The sequence below is a fragment of the Aegilops tauschii genome, chromosome 5 (genome assembly GCF_002575655.3).
Source record: "Aegilops tauschii subsp. strangulata cultivar AL8/78 chromosome 5, Aet v6.0, whole genome shotgun sequence".
Lineage (NCBI taxonomy): Eukaryota > Viridiplantae > Streptophyta > Magnoliopsida > Poales > Poaceae > Aegilops > Aegilops tauschii.
In genome coordinates, this window is record NC_053039.3 from 511,641,543 (window position 1) to 511,659,623 (window position 18,081).

At 45.8% G+C, this 18,081-nt stretch overlaps 2 protein-coding genes across 2 annotated transcripts; one reads left to right on the top strand and one right to left on the bottom strand.

The window, feature by feature from the left end:
* Positions 1–3,394: 3,394 nt before the first annotated feature.
* On the bottom strand, positions 3,395–5,192 carry LOC109738264 (protein FAR1-RELATED SEQUENCE 5-like). Its single transcript, XM_020297363.1, has 3 exons — positions 5,092–5,192; positions 4,882–4,945; positions 3,395–4,501 (listed from the first exon to the last, which is right to left on the bottom strand). Exons 1-3 carry the CDS (start codon positions 5,190–5,192, stop codon positions 3,395–3,397), a joined length of 1,272 nt encoding a protein of 423 aa, XP_020152952.1.
* A 907-nt stretch (positions 5,193–6,099) lies between these two features.
* LOC109738263 (7-deoxyloganetin glucosyltransferase-like) lies at positions 6,100–17,471 on the top strand. Its single transcript, XM_020297362.2, has 3 exons — positions 6,100–6,613; positions 6,697–7,633; positions 17,405–17,471. Exons 1-3 carry the CDS (start codon positions 6,109–6,111, stop codon positions 17,469–17,471), a joined length of 1,509 nt encoding a protein of 502 aa, XP_020152951.2. The 5' UTR covers positions 6,100–6,108.
* Positions 17,472–18,081: the final 610 nt, after the last annotated feature.

Below are 18,081 nucleotides of genomic sequence, written 5' to 3' on the forward strand. Positions count from 1 at the left end.
CATTTGTACTTCACAAGTTGATAGAAATTTTTTGTTTATGTATGCAGATCATCAATGCATATTGTAAACACCTACAACACCGTGATTTTTCTAATCGTTACATATCAACAACGTGGTTCCCCAAATTTATGTTGAATAGGGAAAGGGGAAAGACCAAGTCAGTAAATGATTTAGACTCAGAGAATGTTACAAAGAAAACAAAAGTCCTCGCAAGAGTAATGGATGAGTATTTCAGATGGGACAAGGTATTGCTTTCATATTTATTTGATTTTATTAGTCAATACTATTTAATTGCACTAACATCATTTGGTTACTATGTAGGCGTATTTTTCTATGCACGTTAATGATAATCATTGGATAACCATAGTGATGCACACCGTCAAGGAGGAGTTTCAAGTTCTTGACTCAAATTCTAAAGGCGCAATTAGCCAAAGAATTCGCGATATGATTGCCACCCTGGTACGCTATAATTTTCGCACTCGCATTCAGAAAAATATTGGGTCATACATTAAATTCTGGTTTTGTTAATTTGTTTCAGAGAGCTGAAATTTCTAAGGATATTATGGAGGCCAACTCAACTCTTGAAGCAAAAAAAATTCCAGATGTCTCATCGTGGCCAATAAATGAGTATAAAATGCCGAGACAAAAAGATGGGTAAGTTAAATGAGTACAAGCAAGTGCATGCTACATCCTAAGCTGATCACACATGTTTATTGCAGAGTGTCTTGTGGACTTTTTGTAATGTGGTGCATAAAATACTGGGACGGAGATCGCTAGACACATGAATTTGACCAGGAAGAGATTAATGCGTCAAGGCCACGTATTGTCGCAGAAATTATTTTTTCAGAGGTGAACAAATTAGAGAAGGTCAAGATGAAAATTGTTAAAATCATGGAGAAGGAATAGGTATTAGCATCTGTAGGGTTTTAGTCCCGTAGAAGGTTTCCCTGCCGTTGTTGGATACTTTGATCGATTGTAATGCGACATGGCACTGGGACAGAGTTCGACAATTTTTCACGTTTTATTTATCGCTTTCGTGTGAGACTAAACATTTAAATGCGTGTCCAACCATGAATGGTACTATTTTATGAGACGGAATGTTATAAGTGTGGGCAAGTAATATTTTTGTTGTGCTAAAATGTATCAGTTTGCGGCTGTGATGTTATATGTACTGTTGTTGTTTGTATTCACAGCGGTCATTTATTTATTAAAAAATATCCCCGCCGTCCTGAGTTGGCGCGATGTGGACAAAACGTGCACAATATCCCAGGGCGATTCTGGTGGCAGCAGCGGCGCTGGATCCGATGAAGATCGGCCTGGCAGCATGATTGGCGCGCCGAGGACGAATATTCCAGCCCAGCCCGTGCGGTGGCCGACAGCCGAGGCAGTGGCGGGCCCGCGCAGTCCAGCTAGTGCGGGCTGGCGCGATTCGCCGTGCGCCACGCGCGCGTCTGGTGGCCCAGCAGCCGACCGAGCGACAGCCGCGGGCCCGGTGGCAGACGTCTTGTCCCGCCCAACCGAGCGGGCACATGCAACGATCCCGAGGGGGATTTATGGCGATCTGTTGGCCCATTAACAACGCGCGTCGGGCGCGTGGGCCGGCCCTTTAATGCCTATTCGTGTGCAGATGGGGACGCTGGCGCGTTGTGGCGACTATGTTTAGTCCCACCTCGCCCGCGGAGAGACGCGACGACCGGTTTATATACCCGCGTCGTCGCCTTCTCACAAGCTCACTACAGAACACTAATGAATGTCCTGTTATACGCCGTGGCCTCCCCGCTCAGCGGCCGAAAGGCCTCCCCGAAGGCGTTGTAGTATACTGTCCGTGCGCGCGCCCGGGCACGATTGGGCCTTTTTTCAAATATTTTTTTCACATAGATGAAGCTTTTAAAATATTAAACAGTTGACAAAGTCATGACGGCAGTAACACATTCATACAAATATATCATGTTTCACACATAATAATAAAAATCGCATGTCTCATGACGTTGAACAAGGTGGCATAAAGAATAAACTCAAAGTGCCATGCCTCTTATGCTTAAACAAATAAACTGAAAGTGCCATGTCGCATTACAATCGAACAAATTATCCAAAATAAAGCGACAAATAGTACGACATGCTAATTGAACTCTGTCCCAGTGCCTTCCATTGATTATGAATACTTCATCTTTATGCCCGGTTCCTACATAACAAATTGTAAACAATTCATCAGACAATTGTAAAGAGGAAACAAAAAATAATTAAAATAATGTAAAACTTACTTTTCATTCTCAGGGCACGTTTGCCGTCTATGGCCCTCTTTCTTACAAATGCCACAAAGAGGACCGGGTTTTCTCTCAGAAAATGATTTTGATCTTCCATTTTTTGTAACATTTGGATCTTTCTTTGCCCGCCCTGTCGTGCTCTGTTTAGGGGCGCCCTTCGTGGAAACTTTCACGGGATCACCTATGACATCAACATGTTGTTCCGGCTCACGTGGCTCCTCATGCACATTTCTTCTACTACCAACAGCATCATCATCAGGGACCTTTTTATTCGCTATTATATTCTGCAGACACTGCATCAACTCATCAAAGACGAATGGATCATTTGAAGCAACATGAAAAGCTTCAGCTCCTGTTATACTGAGTTGACTATAGCAAGCACGCTGCTCTGCCCCTGTCCAACCCCAACCAAACATGTCACTCTTCCGCTGTGCAGGCAGCCCACCTCTCGCAACTTTCGACATCCTCTTAAGGATGCAACACTTAGGTATTTTAGATATTTTCGGATGAACCAACACATACAGAATGTGTTTGCAAGGCAACCCTTTCCGAAGCATTCGTCCACAACTGCAGTCTATCGTATTCTCAGAGTTTTCAGCTCGATAATTCACGCTGAGCTGAAATTTGCGGTTATTTCTCCATGTCATGATGAAGGTGTGGCAGTCAACTCCCACTAGCGTCTCAAAAATCTCAAGCTCTCCCATCTTCTTCAGATCTTGTTGGAGAATATAAAAATTGGAATGAGTGAATACTTCGGCAGCATGCTTCTCAATGTCCTTATATTCTGTGACTGATGGTGGCAATGACTGATTTGAAACACAGTCATCATGCGCCTCGTTCTCACGTAGTCGAACTATGCAATTCTCATAATGCACAACTAGATCAACAATAATCATACCGCCGTCCAGGTGAAGGTGAAGACAAGAGTTAAGGCTTTCACTCCTCTGATTACTGCGCATACCCAGAAAAAACCATCTGACAGATATGATGCTGCCCACAGACTCCTCTTCTTGTACATCCTACGCAGCCACTCTTCTGTTTTATCAGTCTTCCATTTAGGACAAAAGCGTGCCATCTCGCCTTAAAGTTGGTTGGAGAGGTGGAGTAGTACAAGAGTTCCCTGAACTCATTTAGCGATTTGTAATTAAGGTGCTTCTGCATATTTTTTCCATGTGCCATGAGCAGAGACGGTGCAACATATCAACCAAAACCAACCGAATAGCTCGTATCATTGCAGCGTCTCCATCTGTGATGATTGACCTTGGCTTCTTCTGACAATTGGCCTTCAGGAATGTCTGGAGCAGCCACACGTACGTCGCTTCGGTCTCGTCGGACACAATGGCACAACCAAAAACTGTGGTGCAACGGTGATTATTTACACCAACAAAGGGGATGGACGACATACCATATCTGTTCATCTTATACGTGCTGTCAAACACAGTCACATCTCCATACAACTGATAGTCCCGCCGCGACTGTGCATCGCACCAGAACATGCTCTTCAAACGGCCCTCCTTATCGAGCACGTACTCAAAGAAAAAGCCTGGATCCTTCTCCTTTCTGCTACTCATAATCCCGATTGCCGTGTTAGCATCACCCTTCGCAATCAACTTCATTTTTTCTCGGCAACATAGGTTGTAGACGTCTCGTCTCAGAAACCCACACTTATCATACGAGCCATACCTACTAATGAAGTTGTCGACGATGATATGCTTTCTGATCCCAGCTCCTTCCATCGCCAAGATCTCAGCTATCTGGTGATCTCCCATCACTCGATGTGACCGCAGAAATACCACCTCATCTGCTCTAGCCAACAAATGGTTGTGATCATCCATAAAAGCTGCCACGAACCAAACTCCACGTCCTTTGTCCAACTTCATGACTAAATGTGCGCCACACTCGCAACGAGTCTCAGGTCTTAGCCTGCGGGTACGGCCCTCCGGGTTTAAAAATTTACTGAGACGTTTTCCTTCCCTCGAGCAAACGTATCGCCTATACCGAATAGTGGTTGAAAGTCCTTTTCCTTGTTTCACCTTATCTTTTCTGATACTGAATCCACGGTCTTTGGCATAGTTATTATAGAACATGTAAGCCTCCCATTGTGATGCAAATGTCATACCCATAACCTTCAACTGTGTCTCCAGCGCACGTTGCTGGATTTTAGCCTCCTCAATGTCCATATTAGCTCCATCCTCATGCTCATAGCCATCATCACCACTCCAACCATCGAAGTTAGCCTACAATATTCCACATAAGCAAGTGTAAGTTGTCATTAACAAGTTTTTATTATTGTATGACATCTTAAATTTTGGACCGACCCTGGCTTATGTTATCCGCGAAAGATTCAACACCATGATTTTCCTTGTTCTGGACGTCAATATCCTCCTGCACATAAAAAAATCATATGCACATGTAAGTACCCATATGGATCTTCATCCGACGAAATGAATGTACACGTCACTTACGTTTCCACTACAAGCACCCTCCTCCTTCTTTTGAAAATCCTCCTCAGGTAAATTACCGTACGACGACCAGGATTCATTATCGCTGCTATCATCATCATTTTTACTTTCATTACCATTCGTACGATCAACACTATCGCTACCATCCCACTCACTCGTATCCAAAAATAGATCCGTAAATCCAGTTTCTTTATCCATTGAATGACCTCACTACCAACACTGCAACATTATAAATAAAAATTGATCTATCAATTTTAAATCAAATTAAATGTACTACGGTCATACCGATGAGTACTTCATATCTAACAAGTGATTGCAGATAATTATTTACAGGTATATTTTTTTTGACAAACTAGACAGCTTACACGGCAGGTACGTGCACTTCGGCCGGCCTGGCGTGGCTGCGGACGACGAGGATGTTCCCGGAGAGGTTGATCACGAAGTTGCGGGCGGCGACGGCGTCCATGTAGGCCACGTCACCGCGACGACCTGCACGGAGGCCAGATCACGTACGGCGGGCGACTCCAACAACGTCCGCGGCGGCCAGATCCCGGGTGAAGACGGGGAGAATGGTCGGCGATCGGCGGGGAAAGGCGGCGATCGGCCGGACGGGGAGACGTTGGAATTGGCAGCGTGATCACGGCTAGATCGGCGGGGAAAGGCGGCGATCGGCGGGGCGGGGCGACGTTGGAATCGGCCGCGTGATCAACGCAGGTCGTGGGTTTTTTTCCCGCGCGACGGGAGGGGGTAGATGCGAGCCGGCCGTATCGGCTCGAGCCGTGCCCTCGGCTCTACCTGTATGGGCACGCCGCATACGGCGCAGGATACGTTAAGCACCGTATGCCCAAAATGCCCTTATACGTTAAGCGGGGGGTGGGTGTACCGAAGCAGGGCTCTTCTTTGCCCCCTTTGAAAATTGGTGTTTTGTCTGTGCCACACACACAAAAAGATACGACAGCCTAAATGCACCCACGTACGAATCACGAACCATGGGACTGAAAGCTAGAAAAATTCAGGTGCCTGCTCAGAAAAATATATATATCTGGAGACGAGTGAAAAACGAAAAGACAAGACAAGCATACACAGATCGTCACGACCAGGTGTGGCGAGGACACTCATATGTAACAAGCGCAAGTTGAAGGCATCTCTAATAAAAATTCGTGAGAAGGACCAAATGCACATCGGGCGGCAAGTACCTAGTACTGACCAGGTCACTATCAGCGGCAGAACCCATTGGAATGTACGAACTACACACCCGCGGCGAGACAAATCCAACGTTCCAACGTACTTGGAAACATCTACTTGGAACCTTAGTTTACCCCCGATAAGTAGTGACCTCTCGCTCTAACAAATCCTCTCAGCAACAAGTGCCAAGGATTATTATGGAGGCCGTCGAGAAGCCCCACGTCGTTTGTCTGCCGGCCCCGGCGCAGGGCCACATAACGCCGATGCTCAAGTTAGCCAAGATACTCCACACCCGGGGCTTCTACGTCACCTTCGTCAACACCGAGTTCAACCACCGCCGGCTGCTCCGCTCGCGTGGACCAGCGGCGCTTAATGGCCTCCCTGACTTGCGCTTCGCGTCGATGCCAGACGGGCTCCCTCCATCCGACGAGGACTCCACACAGGAAGTCGGTGGACTATGTTACTCCATCATGACCACCTTCCTGCCCCACTTCATGAAACTTCTTGGCAAGCTAAGTGACCCCAACTCCCAAGTGCCGCCTATCACCTGTCTCGTCGTTGACGGCGTCATGTCCTTCGGCTACGATGCTGCAAAGGATATCGGCGTGCCGTGCGCCGCGCTGTGGACATCTAGCGCCTGCGGGTTCATGGGGTACCGCCACTATCGTCAGCTCATAGAGCGGGGTTTCGTTCCTTTCAAAGGTACGTGTCTCGTTTTTGGAATTAGACATATATAGATGCATGTTTTGATGAGTGCGTTGTTTTGTGCTGCGGCTTGCGTCCAGATGAGTCACAGGTCACGGACAAGGAGCACCTTGACACCGTGGTGCATGACGTTGCCGGCATGTGCGATGGCATGCGCCTGCGCGACTTCCCCAACTTCATACGTACGACGGACCGCGAGGACGTGCTGCTCAACTTCATCATGTACATGTCTGAGCGGTTATCGCTCCCGGACGCTGTTTTGCTCAACACCTTCGATGAGCTCGAGGGGCCGGTGCTGGACGCTATGCGCGCCATCCTCCCACCCATGTACACTGTTGGCCCGCTCCACCGTTACGCTAGCCTCGTGGTACCGGCTGGTACCTCGATCGACGACCTCGGGTCCAACCTTTGGAGGGAGCAGGACGGCCTCCTGGAGTGGCTCGACGGACAGAGCGCCCGTTCCGTCGTGTACGTCAACTACGGCAGCATCACCGTCATGACGAACGCGGAGCTCCTCGAGTTCGCGTGGGGGCTTGCCAACTGCGGCTACCCGTTCATATGGAACATCCGGCCGGACCTCGTGAAGGGCGACACGGCCGTGCTACCGCCGGAATTCCTTTCGGCCATCAGCGGCCGCTCCATGCTGACAACATGGTGCTCGCAGGAGAAGGTGATTGCCCACGAGGCGGTGGGGGTTTTCTTGACGCACTCCGGGTGGAACTCGACCTTGGAGAGTATCTGCGCCGGTGTGCCAATGCTGAGCTGGCCCTTCTTTGCGGAGCAACAAACCAACTGCCGGTACAAGTGCACCGAGTGGGGGAATGGGATGGAGATCGGCGGAGAGGTGAAAAGGGCAGAGCTCGCGGCCATGATACGGGAGGTGATGGAGGGGGAGAAGGGGCGGGAGATGAGGAAGCGTGCGGCGGAGTGGAAGGAAAAGGCCGTGCGGGCGACTCTGCCCGGTGGACACGTGGAGGTTAGTTTGGACACGGTGATTCGCGATGTACTATTGGCAAGATTAAATAAACTCCCAGAATGATGGAAATGAAAGCAATACCCGGAGGGTAAATAAATAATGTTGCGTACCAGCCTAGCAGGTAGGTTTGAGATGCAAGAAATCGATCGTATCAAATCAGATCAAATAGAGACGTAATTGATCTTGTACAGTTTGTCTAATTCACATCTAGATATTTTTTAAGAATGTCACATCTAAGCTCCCACAAATATATAATATAGTAACAAGAAACAAAAAAAAAAAAAACAGGACAAAAAAGATAGACCACAAACAGAGTGGAAATCAGTTTAGATGTGGCATAACTATGTCACATAACAGACCTGATCTTGTATTCCTCTTGCATGGTGTAGATCTCCTCCTATAAATAATCACAAATTCGAAAATGGCTTTAATCTTTGCTAAGACAATAAAATGACTAAATCGATCTCTCACACGCGATGCAGGTAATAAAAATGTAATGTGAATTTTGCATGTAAATTACAAATTTTGCATCTCACTTCTTCCTAGCTGGTTTTTCTTTTCTTTCAAAAAGGAACGGTAAGAATACCCATCTCTCCATACTCGGCTTTGTGGCCGCCACCACACCAACATCCCCATCATCTATACTGAAACCCTATTTGCTAGGGGTCAATCCATCGAAAAAATAGCACAACAACAGTTCCAAAAAGAGCACAGGGTACTCAGGTAACACATTTTAGAATGGATCACCACTCATATGTAGATGTTGCTTTATTCAGTCAAGAGGTCAACCCTAGGGTATCACCCCCAGCAAACCCTAGCACATCGACAGTGCTTGACCCACACAAAGAGGAGCGAATCTAGGATTTTCAGCCATTAACAATCATCTCTACCAATCTGCGCCTAAACTGTTAGCACAGCTAGCCCTCTTGCTAACAATGCTGCGATAGAAATTCAGACAAATTTTGTATAACAGTTAAAACGGTTTTAGACAATTAGGAATAAGTTTCAGTCCCGATTAATTTCCCAAAATTTGCCGTTTGTGGATCCAAACCCAAAACCATGCATACAACAGTAATTTTTGCGAGCACCATGTCGATCCCTTTGGAGTGAGAGCTGATTACTTTGCTTGCCAGTTGTCTGACCTTATATCGTATTCAACTGTGCCTTCCGTATCAGCTCGGGCGCCTAACAGGTTGAGCTTAGCCGCCCTACTACCAGTTCAACGATGTCGTCCATATCAGCGCCTTGTTGGAAAAACAGCCAACACTTCCGCTCCAACGTTGTTGTTGCACAATTCTACCCGTCACCACAATAACTTCCCCACACACCGCTGCCTAAATACTCTTCTTTTTTCCCGTTCGGTGGTTACATTGGCGGCAAAAGGAGTAGGAACCGGTCCGCTCGTTTTATTTTTCTTTAGTTTTTGTTTCCCTGGTGACCTTGACTGTAGTGGTGGCGATGGTGTGTTGGAATACAGTTTCTTCAGTTTCTCCCTACCTTTATGGCGTTTGATCCGGCACCGACAAAGGGGATGTGAGAGTTTGTTCCTTGATCTGTTGGTTCCCTTCAGATCTTGGCAGCTGATGTGTCTTTAAAATGTTTGTTCATCTGTTTGGATCAAAGTCACCAAAACGCCCTACTCGTATGTATGAATGTATATATGTATATATAGACAAGTACATGGTGGCCTCATAAAAAATAGCAATTAATATTGTTGGTACAATTACAAATCAAAGGAACTTAGCTAGCAGCCTAGCATTCACCATCTCACTACCACATAAATAAGTGTAGCACGTGTCCACTTAGCAGCTGACCTCTTCGAAACGCTATAACAGTGTTATAGCACACTATTTAAAATATTTGATCATGTGTTTGGACGTCCCTTAGCGTGGGACCTCTTGTAAACGCTATTGCGTGCTATAGCGCTCTCTTTAAAACCATGAGTACAAATAACTAAATTACGCCGCAGGTGTGTGCGCTTGAGACCATACATATGTGTGACGTCTGTGCTTATAAATTTTAACCCGGACATCCTTCTTTCTAATTTTGGAGAGCCTTTCAGTAGTGCATCGTCGTGGGCTTGTGGCCCGCTTGCTGGCCGTCCGCGCGCCTGATCGGAAGTTTCAGAGTATTGTTGGAATGGAGGGCACCAGAATGAGTGGTACTACATCAGATTGGAGCCAAGCGAGAAAGGGAAGCTGGCCTTGTTCATTCCATGTTCTCCTTCTAACTACAAAAGCTGGTGATGAGGGGCCGAGCCAGCTCCTGGCATGGTGCCAAGAAGGAGCAGCGACTGAACTTTCTGCTGATGATGCATGCTTGCTTTTTATTACTAATCGATCATTACTCTATTAACCGTGTCTATCTTGGGTGTCTTGCTTGCTATTTGGGTATATGTAGATATTTAATATTAAGAACCTCGGGTACAGACCGAATGAAATGCCACAAATTTGATCCGGGAGTGCGTGTACACGTTTCCTTCTTTTCATACACTTTTGCTTGGTATTGTAAATAAATTATTATTTTTTTGCTTGGAACCGAAACCAAGTTACAACCTCTAAAAGCCACGGGAGGGAGATAGAGAAATGTCACGATTGAGTGGATATCATATTGAGTTATGAAAGCATAACTTCGATAACCGCATGAAGTACAAATAATTCATTTATGCCAGTTGGCAGGTCCATGTGCCCTCAGAACCACACAGGTGGCATGTATGTGTTTATAAATTATAATGCAGACATCATATCTTCCTATCTTCAGGAGACGATAAGCCTTTCAGTAGTGCATCGTCTTGGCTTGCTTGTTTGGCTGTGTGCATGTTTGACCAAAAACATTTTCAGGAGTATCGTTGGAATGGAAGGCACCGGAATGAGTGATACATCCCAGTGAAGCAAAGAAAGAGAGGAAAGTTGGCCTCGTTTATTTTTCGTTCTCCTTGTAACTACCACCGCTGATGGAGAAGGGCGGAGCCAGCAACCGGCAACCCTGGGAAGTTGCGCCATTACTATGTGTATGACTGGGTCACCTATACAAAGTAATGGCGCACCTATACAAAGTGGGCTTTATCCAAAACATGGGAGAAGTATTTATGTGAAATGCCTAATAAATGACCATAATGGCATTTCTGAAGCTGTAATTTGGAAGGTATTGGTGCGCCATTTACCTAATTATCTCTGCTATACCAGCATATGATTACATTTGCTTTGTTCCATTTCGTCAGAGGTTTTTGTAGCACATATGTGCTTTGTGTGTCTAATGTACGGTGCCAAACAGAGTGAACAAATGAAGCAAGTAACAAAGGAAGGGACAATGAGCGCCATTTCGATTGTCCCGGCATTGCCCAAAACAACTCACGAGTGTAAAAACTCTCAAACTAAAATAGCAAAGTCGGTTTTAAACCTTGAACTTCTAGGGGTAGTCTAAACCAAGCCCCAACATTTTTATCCTGGAACTTGGCAAACTTGCCAATCATGGTCGACTCCGGTTATTGATCCTCGTTGTTGATTGTCAAAATCTTATTTGGGCCCTGTGATTTCCAGCATAGCAGCATTGAACATGGAATTGCTAATAACGTGTCCTGGAGCAAAGGTCGTTTATTCCTTTAGTAGATACAAGGTCATCTGTAGGATGTAGGGATGCAACTCCATTGTCTAGCTAGCTAGCTAGCCCTATAGACCCGACTCATGAAGGGATGCTTCAACCCTTCACTTTTGTAGCAGAGGCATTACCCATCTCCAGTACCGAGTGTGATGAAAGAGATGGGAACAAGAAGATGAAGCAAGAAAGAACACTTCACGTACAGTTAACCCACCACATAGCCTCATATTGCTAGAAATTTTCTTCCCATGCCTTCTGTTCTGAAAGCTCCATGGTCACCTTATCCTTAATCATGCATATATGTCTATGATTCTCTGTCAAGACAATACCGGAAATAGTTCGTTCATGTACCTCATCACTTTGACATAGTCATGTGAATGTGAGGAAATTGAGAATGAGAGGGGGGTATATGTATCCGTATGTATATATGTAGACAAGTGCATGGTTGGCTGATGAAAAGAGCAATTAATATTGTTAGTACAAATCAAAGGAGATGACCAGCTGCTACCATCGCAAAAAAAGTTAGCACCCACACCTTCTCGCTGGCACAAAACAAGTGTAGCATGGGTCCTGATGAAACCAAGTTAATGCATAAAATCTAGGACTTTATATGTCTTGACTGGACACGGAGTTCACATAATTTACAGTGGGAAAGCATAACTCCAGTAACCAAACATGTAGTACAAATAATTCAATTATGTTGGCAGGTACATGTGCCCTGGGAATCACACAGGTGGCATGTATGCTTTATAAATTATAACCTAGATATCCTATCTTTCTATCTCTTACGTAGATGACAAGTCTTTCACGAGTAGTGCATCGTCTTGGCTTGCGCATTTGGTTGTGTGCATGCTAGACCAAAACCTTTTTCCGGAGTATTGTTGGAATGGAAGGCACCGGAATGAGTGATACATGCAAGTGACACAAGGAAAGAGAGGAAGGTTCGCCTCATTTATCCACTTTTTAACTTCTAACTACGACAGTTGAAGATGAAGAGCGGAGCCAGCAACCGTCGACAGTGGGAAGCTGCCCAGGCTCGCCGACTTGGTCCCACGAAGGAGCAGCAATGTCGTCACTAGTTAGTCCCGTGCCAAGAATTTGGGGGCTTCATTTTGTGGCCTAGTAACTATGTCACCCAGTCACCGTTGCACCTCTTGTTCCTTCCTTGGCTGCACGTCAAACCGTGAGCGCTCCTCCAAAGCTCAACATCTAGTGCAGTGAAGATAGGCATGTTGTGTAGATACCCTGGACAATAAGGTTGATGGCGACTATGTTAATCAAGTTGTATTGTAATCTCTGGTGATTAGTGATTTGTGTTGTGGATGCCCATCCTAACCTTTGGTGTGTATAAATAGAGGAGACGGCATGTAGTTAATGCATCAGAAAACAAATCTTGAGACACGTCTATTTTTATATGCACCGGATGGCTGAGTATATAGCAAAAAAACTACCACATTACGGGCTATGTCTATAAAAAACTACCACTTTTTTTAAAATTTTCAAAAAACTACCACAAAAGTGGCTGGCTGTTCCAAAAAAGCTCTAGGTGTTGAAAGTCAAGAATAATATATCATCCGACACCAAGTTGGTGAATTATAACGTGAGACTTTCCAAAAAAATGAAACTTTTATGAGAATGAACGGTCCCTCGCATAAGTTCTATTCTCAACCTTTCTTACACCATGTCACAAACATATGGCGTGTACTCATGGAAATCACATTCGTAGAAAGTTTCCAATGGTATAAATATGTCATGTCGCAGATAATCTGTGCAGTAATAGTTTTTTTACAATGTTGGTACAGTAATAGTCTAACTGGTTGTCAAAGTTAAATGTTAAAATTAAATGTGTACATGTCCTTTTGTTTAGACAATGAGTGGGTAATTTTTTCATAAGAGGGGTACATATTAAGTTATCATGAATCGAAAGCTTGCAATGGAGCAGTTGTGTCGTGCGCACGAGGATACGATCATATGAGGATGTTTGGTAGTTGGCATGAGGTCCAACCACATGGCCAAGTGTAGCATCTTTACTTTTCTTGCGTGCACTAACGTTGAGCTCAAAGCACACCTCAACCAGGCACCTAGAAAAGCTAGGCTTCATCCTTTCCCTTCATTAGTGTCACGTCATGTAAATAAAATTTGACCAACAATGTACCATGAAGGGCGTGTTCGGAGGCTCTCCAGCTCCACGCTTCACAAATTTCTGGAGGGGAGCTGAGCCGAACGAGTTTGGGCCAAGAAGCTAGAAGCAAGAAGCTCAGCCAGCCGCCAGTGTAAAAATTGGTTTCCTATTAGCGTGGTCCAGCTGCCTGCTAGGACTTCACCTCGCACCTCCGGATCCCTGTTTGAGGGCTCTCCCCTAAGGCGGCGACCTAGGGTTTCGAAATACTCCGGTGCTGGCAGCCGGCTGTTCTTCCTCACCACGGGGGTTCTCTTGCCGGGGTTCTTCTCGGGCTCGGGGCTGATCAAGGGGAAGTCTTTGCGACCCTGCCTGGTTAGTTGCGCGAGGCAGTCTGATCTAGGGTTTGGACGAGGAGCCAGATTGGATCTCTGATGGCGGCGGAAACAAGTACTCAGGGAAGGTAGGGGAAGGAGACGACGGAGGAACTTCTTGCAAGGCTGAATCTGCAAGAGGAAGAGGATGACGCTTTTGTGTGGGAAGAGGAATTGCCGGATCTGAGAGAGCCGGCGAAGTGGCTGGAAATAGCCAGAGTTCATACTACAAGAACTTTCAGCCCTAATGCTCTGTATGGGGACATGTGTGCTGCATGGAACCCGGCGAAAACAATTGTTTGGAGGAAGATTAAGGAAAACTTATTTACTGCCCAGTTTGGATGTTTAGGGGACTGGAACAAAGCTATGGCTGAGGGGCCTTGGCTGTTCAGAGATCAAGCGGTCATCATGGTTGATTACGATGGGTTCAAAAACCCTGATAGTATCAAGCTGGACAAGTTGGCGGTGTGGGCACAAATCCATCGGCTGCCTGACAACTTCCTGATAGAGCCTGCTGTTAGAGGGATGGCATCACACATTGGAGAAGTGGAGGAAGTGCAACTGAAGTTACCGGCAGGTTTCTTTGGTGAGTTTGTCGGAGTTAGGGTGAAGATAGATATAAATGCAAAAATCAGAAGGTTCGTAACTGGAAAAAAGGGAGATGAGATGGTAAGATACCAAGTCAAGTATGAGAAACTTCCGATCTTCTGCTATAACTGTGGTGTGTGTGGACATTGTCATGAGGAGTGCGGTGACGGAGTTCACGATTCAACGAAGTTTGAATGGGGAGATTTTGTGCTGGCTGATGGTGTACGTTTCAGGCAAGCTGGGTGAGGTGGCTATGGCTTTCAGAGGGGGCGAGGTGGCCCAAGACCTGCGGGAGGAAGAGGCCGGGGAAGAGAGCAATATAACCCAAACCAAAGTTGGCGTTTCAATGCACAACAGAACGAACATCGCAAACAGGATGGTGGGGCGGTCTCTGAGCCAGCTCCGGGTGATACGGGTACGACCGAGCCAAGGGACATAAATGAGATACCAGGCAATAATGTGCTGGGGGCACTGGTGGGAATCAACAAACGGCAGTCTACCGACAGTAGTCTGCTCCTAGGAAGTGTGCAACCCACAAGGGTGGAAAGAGTGGTAAGTGAGAAATCCTCATACCTGGAGGTGAGAGGAAAGCCCACTGGTGTGCCTCCACTGCCACCCGTTTATGTTTCTCCAAGGAAGGAAGTGAAGAGGCCCAAGAAGGGAGACGGCAAGAAAGGGGTTTTGTTCCAGCAATCAGCTACCACAGAGGTGATGACCAGCAAGGAGATAGGAGGAGAGGAGGATAATTTTGTTGGCAATATAGTTTTGGCGGGCTCCTCTGAGGAGTGCCGCCGGACCCAATGAGTCTTCTCTGTTGGAACTGTTGTGGTGTGGGTAATCCCACGACAGTTCACGAACTTCGTGCTCTCGCGAAGAAGTTTACCCCGACCGTACTTTGTATAGTTGAAACTCAGATTGATAGGGTACGTGTTGAAAGTTTAAAAGGAGAGTTAGGCTACAATAAAAGTTATGTTGTTTCTAGTGATGGTAGAAGTGGAGGTCTAGGGATGTTTTGGAATGATGAAATAAATTTGCATGTTTCGGGCTACTCAAAATATCATATAGATGCAATGGTGAACAATGCAGGGGCTATACCTTGGAGGCTAACATGCATATATGGAGAGGCACAGGTGCAGGAACGATACAAAACTTGGGATAAAATGAGGGAACTAGTGGGGCAATCTGATGCACCGTGGGTTCTCATTGGCGATTTCAATGAAGTATTGCATGCGAGAGAACATGATGGGATTGGAAGGAGAAGCCAAAACCAGGTTGATCTGTTTAGGACAGCTATTGACGACTGTGCTTTGATTGATTTAGGTTACACTGGCATTAATTGGACGTTTGAAAAGAAAGTAACAGGAGGTTCTTTCACCAGGGTCAGATTGGACCGCGCGCTTGCATGTGCTGCATGGCGAAGTGCTTTTCCCCAGGCTACAGTGGAACACATCAATGCTGTTGCTTCGGATCACAATCCTATTATTCTTAGTCTGCATGCAGCTTCTGATGACCCAATCATTGCACGTACTTTCAGGTATGAATGCATGTGGGAGACGCACACAGAGTTGCAGGAAGTGGTGAGAGAATCGTGGACTGCGACAGCTGAGGTTGATAGAGGAGATTCGGTGACGGGACTAGAGAATAAACTAAGCCTACTGTCGGGATCTTTGCAGACCTGGGATCGCACAACCTTTGGCAGTGTTCGGAGAGGAATAAAAAAGTTAAAAAGGGAGCTAGATATCTTGAGATCGGTTCCAGGTAGGGTGGAACCATCCGAACGTGAGAAGGAGATAAAAAACGAGCTGCTGGAACTTTACAGGAGAGAGGAGTTGATGTGGAAACAAAGAGCTCGCTTGGAGTGGCTCAGAGCTGGCGATCAAAATTCAAAATATTTTCACATGAGGGCAAACCTGAGGCGAGTGAAAAATAGAATAAAAGCGTTGATGAAATCAGACGGGAGCAGAACAGAAGATAAATAGGAGATGACAAAGGCGTTCTACACAGCTCTATACACTTCTGAAGGTACAGAGAATATGCAAGAGGTTATCAATGCAGTCCCGCGCAAAGTGACATGCCAAATGAATGATGTTCTGAACGCTCCCTATAAAGTCGAGGAAGTAAAAACTGCGTTGTTTCAAATGTCACCTCAGAAGGCTCCTGGGCCGGATGGTTTTCCTGCACAATTTTTTCAGAAACACTGGGATATTTGTTCTGAGGAGGTGACTAAAGTTGTCCTTAGAATTGTGGAAGGTGTGGAAAGTGCCCGTGAGATCAACAACACGGTTCTGGTGCTAATACCCAAGGTAAAAAATCCCACGCTTCTTACACAGTTCCGTCCCATCAGCTTATGCAATGTTTTGTACAAAATAGCATCCAAAGTTATTGTTAACCGTCTGAAGAGTGTGCTGCCAGACATAATCTCTGAGGAGCAATCAGCCTTTGTTCCGGGCCGTCTTATTACTGATAACATAATTGCTGCATATGAATGTTTGCATTTCATGAAGCGGAATAAGGCACAAAAAACAGGCATTGTGCACTAAAGCTTGACATGATGAAGGCCTATGACAGGGTTGAATGGAGTTATCTGAAGGAAATCATGCTAAAGCTGGGGTTCACGAGCAGATGGGTGAATATTGTCATGCGTATGGTCACCTCAGTCTCGTTCTCAGTTCTTTTTAATGGGGAAAAGTTAGAAGAATTTGAGCCTACTCGTGGAATTCGACAAGGGGATCCTATATCACCTTACCTCTTTTTGCTAGCAGCAGAGGGCCTTTCGTGCCTCTTAAAAACTAGAGTTCAGTCATCTAATCTGGGTGGAATACAGGTGGCATCATCAGCTCCGCCGGTGAACCATTTGTTGTTTGCAGATGACAGCCTGCTGTTTTTTAAAGCAAATGTTGAGGGAGCTGAAGAGGTTTCCCAATTGTTGGAGATATATGCTAGAGCATCTGGCCAGCGGATTAACAAGGATAAGTGTTCACTGTTCTTTAGTAAGGGATGCCCAGAGTCCATAAGAGCTGATATTAAAACTATCTTGCAAATCCCCAACGAACAGTTAAATGAAAAATATCTTGGCATGCCTTCTGATGTTGGGAGTTCAAAGAATGGTGCTTTCAAGTACCTCAAAGATAGACTATGGAACAAGATACAAGGGTGGATGGAGAAACTACTTTCAACAGCGGGGAAGGAGGTGCTTATTAAATCAGTAGCACAAGCTATTCTGGTGTACTCAATGTCTTGTTTCAAGCTTCCGAGGGGTTTATGTCAACAGTTGACATCAATGATCAAAGCTTTTTGGTGGGGAAGTAAACAAGGCAAGAGGAAACCTTATTGGGTGTCATGGGACTCTATGAGCATGCCAAAGTACATGGGGGGGCTGGGCTTCCGCGACTTTGAAATCTTTAACTTGGCGCTATTGGCAAGACAGGCCTGGAGAGTTTTGGAAAACCCTAGTTCGCTAAGTGCTCGAATCCTGAAAGCGGTGTATTTCCCAGAGGGGGACCTCCTGACAGCCACTATTGGTGGGCATCCCTCCCAGATATGGAGGGGCTTGATAGAGGGACGCGATATCATGAAGGTTGGACTAGTCCGGAGGATAGGCAATGGAAATACGAGTCATATTTGGGATATGAATTGGTTACCCAGGAAGGAAAATATGAGGCCCATTGTCGCTTTAAAATCAGATCCACCGATGATGGTGGCGGAGCTAATTGATCGCGACAATGCTTGCTGGAACACAACTTTACTAGGTGAAGTTTTCCTCCCATATGATATAACAGCTATTCTGAAGATACCAATATGTACAAGAAAT

Excerpts from the sequence above, each read along its gene's own strand:
- LOC109738264 (XM_020297363.1), bottom strand. The coding sequence starts at position 5,192 with ATGGACGCCGTCGCCGCCCGCAACTTCGTGATCAACCTCTCCGGGAAC. Across the intron at positions 4,946-5,091 it reads GAAGTGCACGTACCTGCCGT|TGTTGGTAGTGAGGTCATTC; the intron begins GTAAGCTGTCTA and ends ATAATGTTGCAG. Across the intron at positions 4,502-4,881 it reads GGATCTATTTTTGGATACGA|GCTAACTTCGATGGTTGGAG; the intron begins GTGAGTGGGATG and ends GGAATATTGTAG.
- LOC109738263 (XM_020297362.2), top strand. The coding sequence starts at position 6,109 with ATGGAGGCCGTCGAGAAGCCCCACGTCGTTTGTCTGCCGGCCCCGGCG. Across the intron at positions 6,614-6,696 it reads GGGTTTCGTTCCTTTCAAAG|ATGAGTCACAGGTCACGGAC; the intron begins GTACGTGTCTCG and ends GCTTGCGTCCAG. Across the intron at positions 7,634-17,404 it reads CGCGATGTACTATTGGCAAG|TATGGAACAAGATACAAGGG; the intron begins ATTAAATAAACT and ends TCAAAGATAGAC.